Source organism: Phaseolus vulgaris, chromosome 11 (assembly GCF_051622355.1).
Source record: "Phaseolus vulgaris cultivar YP4 chromosome 11, ASM5162235v1, whole genome shotgun sequence".
In the NCBI taxonomy this organism is placed as follows: Eukaryota; Viridiplantae; Streptophyta; class Magnoliopsida; order Fabales; family Fabaceae; genus Phaseolus; species Phaseolus vulgaris.
The window spans coordinates 45,828,267-45,832,831 of NC_143508.1; the positions used below are offsets into that span (position 1 = coordinate 45,828,267).

General features: G+C 27.5%; 1 protein-coding gene across 1 annotated transcript; it reads right to left on the reverse strand.

The window, feature by feature from the left end:
- Positions 1-565: 565 nt before the first annotated feature.
- On the reverse strand, positions 566-1,084 carry LOC150023291 (CLAVATA3/ESR (CLE)-related protein 53-like). The gene has a single exon (XM_090297572.1). It carries the CDS (start codon positions 1,005-1,007, stop codon positions 762-764), a length of 246 nt encoding a protein of 81 aa, XP_090153698.1. The 5' UTR covers positions 1,008-1,084; the 3' UTR covers positions 566-761.
- Positions 1,085-4,565: the final 3,481 nt, after the last annotated feature.

Here is a 4,565-nt window from a genome sequence, read left to right on the forward strand (position 1 = left end):
TATTGAGAGTTAATCTCAGAGGAATGCTAAGAATGTGTAACTTAAAAAGTTACAAATACTCAATGTAATTGAAAAGTTACTTATGATTCTTATTGTTAGACGATTAGTTAGACGGTTTAACAAAACGTTTCTTTAGATGGTCTGTTAGACTATTCAAAAGATAATCTACTAGACAAATTATTTTTTTTATCCATTACGAAAAGAGTGAAAAGCTCCATTCAACTCCCTTTAGAACAAACTTCAACTATGTTTCTTCTTTGATTTTACAATGTTATAAATGCATGTCACGTTATGTGCTGATAAACCAGTTAATTATGACCTTGACCGTAAACAAGATTATATTTGATGGTATGAGATTCCTAACTTTATAGGATATGATTTCTTTGGAACAAGAATGAGCTCCAAATCTTTCATTTTGCTTTTCCTTTTTTTGTATCATGGGTTCTACTCCGGTCCCATAATTTTATGTTTTATTTTATTAATGTTCTTGCCGATCATCACCATTATGTATAAAAAAATATTATGGGGGCATTCCTACGAATAAGAAAATATAAATGAACAATAATTTAAAATAAACACCAAATGATATAATCATTACATAAGCAAAACGTTCATCACGACATTGACTCTTATTCTTAATACCAAAAAGCAGTACATGCATATATATAGTTTAAACTTATTTTATTAATGCTAAAACCAGCAACACATGGTTCTGTGGTTTCATTGCAATTGATAAAGAAAACATGTCAATTTGAGATTGTCTAGTGATGTTGAGGATCTGGCCCTGCAGGTGAAACTCTCTCCAACTTTCCACCAAGCATTGACCTCTTTTGGTGCCACTCACCATTTCGCACATTGTTGATCAATTCACGTAACCCAACTTTACCATTAATCTTTTTGCTCAGTGTTGAAAACTCATGGACCAGTCTTGCCTCTGCATTCACTGCAAGCAATGCAAGAACAATTATTACGAGAACACAATCTCTGAGCTTCATTGAACTACCCATGCTGTTACAAATAACTTAGCAAGCAATAAAAACAAGTACAATAAGCTAAGAATAAAGCTTGTAGATTTGTAATTGAGTGAAGCATATGGCATAACAAATGCACCCTATATATATACACCAAGGTTGTAAGCCATACGTCCAAAGGGTAGAAAGTAGTGTATAACTTTACTATTGGAAGGCTTTGTAAGCACATAACTATAATCCAATTTAGTAAACTTGTCTTATTTTCCTCTTTTGGATTTATGAATATTATATTCGCGGAAACACAGGTGCAATAGATGTCTGTGTATCCGAATTTTCTTTTTTATTCAAATTTTATGATGATAGAAATTTAACATATATACAAAAATAATTTTGGATGAGTCAAAATTGAAAAACAAAAAATAATATGTAAAAAAAAATGATGAATTGATCAAACAACCTTTTTTTTTTCTTTTCCGGTTTAAGTCTTTCTTCTTCTTCAATTTTTTTTCTTTTCTTCCATTGGTAGTTTAGAGATCGGAGAGTGTGATGACATTCACGTTAATGTTGTGATTGACTTGATGGTAGATACAAAAAAATAATAATAATGGTTTTACCAAAGAATATAGTTGCTTGAAATGGAATGAAGGGAGTGATTGAAAATGGAGGTTATTTTATTTTATATGTGAGGTTTTCTCTTTCTTCCTGTTATTGCCTTAAAATAAGGAATTAAAGGAAGAGTGGAGAGTCAATTTGTGTATAAAAATTGTACATTAATATTAATTTACAAAATTTTAAAATAATTTTATTTTTTAAGTAATTCATATGAAATGACAAAATACTTCATTGTACTAATAAAATGAAATATATTAAATAAGGGTAGAATCGGAAAAAATTATGTACACCAAAAAATACTCGCTAGGATAGGCTCGAAATGGCTTTGATACCATATTACGTAATGAACTTTAAGCATAACTCAACCCCATAAAACCAGCTCATAGGATAAAGGTTTGCACCCACTTATATACTATGAAATGCTCTAATCTCTAGTCGATGTGGGATCTCCAACAATTTTTACAATCATAAAACAAATTTATATAATAAATTATAAATTTTTAAAGAATTATTATATTTATTTATTTAAAATTATAATAGAACAGTATTAAAGTTGTCATAAATAAAAAAAATATCTTAATTAATTTACTTATACAAATAATACAAGTGTTATTCGCGTTTGAATGTCTAATACATATCGAATTAAAAAACACACAATTTAAAAAAGAACTTCATTGTATCTATCATATCATATCATATCATGTTGTTCAAGTTGTTAGTCACAAATGTGAAATACTCGTTATCGGATCTTGAAACTATTATGAGTGGTTGATCCTCCTGATGTGTGAATATATGAGCAGACCAAACCAATTCACCATAAATTGTCTTGTTCAGATTATTGGAAAGATGGAGGGAGAAAAGGTATAAGGACAAAAGAGCCTTTAAGAAAACCTTTGTATGATATGGTTATATGGTACAAAAAAAATAATGTAAGATATCCATGCCGTGTAAACTTTTATGCTTTGTCCACGTGAAAGCTAAACTCTTTACATTTTGTCGCAAATGCCGTCTTTGCATTACCAGAATGCACACGTCACTTCACTCCTTCCGCATCACTTGTTCACAAAGCTTTTGGTTTATTTGTAAAATGCTCACACCATAAAGATTTTCTATTATTCTTCTCCACAATTTCAATTCCACGCGACTAATGTTAAAGCTACGTCTTCTCCGCCTTTACTCAATAATAATAATTATACCTTCTTTTGTCTAATAAATATTGTACCAATCACTCGGTTTTTAGTAACAAACTGAACACGTCAATATACATATACATTCAAGACATTCAATAAATAACAGCAATAACAAGTATGGAAACTCCCAATGAATCATGATTTTGTCTCACGATGACACTTTTGAGAAATCAGTTAAATGGATTAGTAGAAGATGTTGATTTATTCTTCAAATATACCTCCCTATAAATCAGGGAATATTCTTAGAAATCAATCAACACTGATATTTGATAGATTCGGTTCATCAGACTAAAGGCTCATTACTAAATAGTATAAATAAACTCTCTACAGAAGTGTAAGGTACGCTTTAATCAGTTTTCACTATACACTCGAAGTACCTTTTTCAGGTCAACCCCAATCAAGTACCATCAATTTAAGAAGAAAACTTGAAGTGAGAAGCGAAAAGACAACAAACACATCAATAATTGTATAACCAGTTTCATGTACTATCTAGATCCACTTTGTCTATACAAATACAAATATAATATTTATATTGTTATTTTTATATTTCACATTCATAATCTATATTTTTGAATAAAAATAATATTAGAAAAATAATATTAGAAAAATAATATAAATTATAAATTTAAAGGAAAGAGAAAAAGAAAAAGAATGTAATTATATTGTAGACTATTTAGAGTTTCCTTAACTATTTTAATAAATGGATAGTTTTTCTTTTTCTCTTTTGTAATTTTAAAATATAAAAACTCTCTCTCTATATATTTACATATATATATATATATATATATATATATATAAAAGAAAGGTCATATCCATCTCTACTAAAGTTATAATTTTATTTATTTTCAATATTATAATACTCAGTTATTTTTTTAGGGAATAAGTGACTTGTAATAATTCAAATTATTGTAACATATGTTTTGAATAAGTACTTCCTTTTTTATATCAATTTAAATAGTAGAAAAAAATATGAATTTCATGTCACAAATATTAAAAAAACGAAGTTATTGTCTTTTGCGTAACATTTAAGAATTAAAATATGAAATTTTAGTCTTAACGTATCAAGTTTATTTTCAGTAGGCATTTGATAAAATAATCATTTAATAATTTATTGAACAATGTATTGTAATCTTATAGACTCCATTCCAATGGTTGTGCTACAATAATATATATATATATATATATATATATATATATATATATATATATATACTATGGAAATGCATAACAAATTAATTATATCCAATCAAAATAAATGAGAAAATGAACAAATGGAAGTCAAATAAACCAATAGAAATAAATAAAATAAATTGAATTTGATCCGTTTTTTACTCTAAATTTGAAACTAACATATTATTATGTTTATCTATACTCACTTAATAAACCATCATTACACAAAACCCAAATCAATATGATTTTATAATTACTTAGTTAGGGTTCCATTTATTTTGTCTTTATTAACACAAAAAACATTTATACATTATTATAGCTAATTACAACAGCACTTAGGGTTGCTATAACTACAAATGCACCCCCTCATTTAATTTTTGCTATACAAAATCTACTAAATTTTGTGATCTTGTTACCATTGTAACATTCCCCTTTCAAATTGTATTAATTACATTTATAAGAAATTATAATAACAACCTTTAAGTTTGTCATAGTCACACAAACTTTCCTAATTGTAAGTTAGTTACGTGCCGATGTACCCCTTCCTTTCCAAACCGTGTTTAACTTTATTTATTATTTATATCACGTGATTTTAACCTTTAAAGACGGATAAATTTCTTAT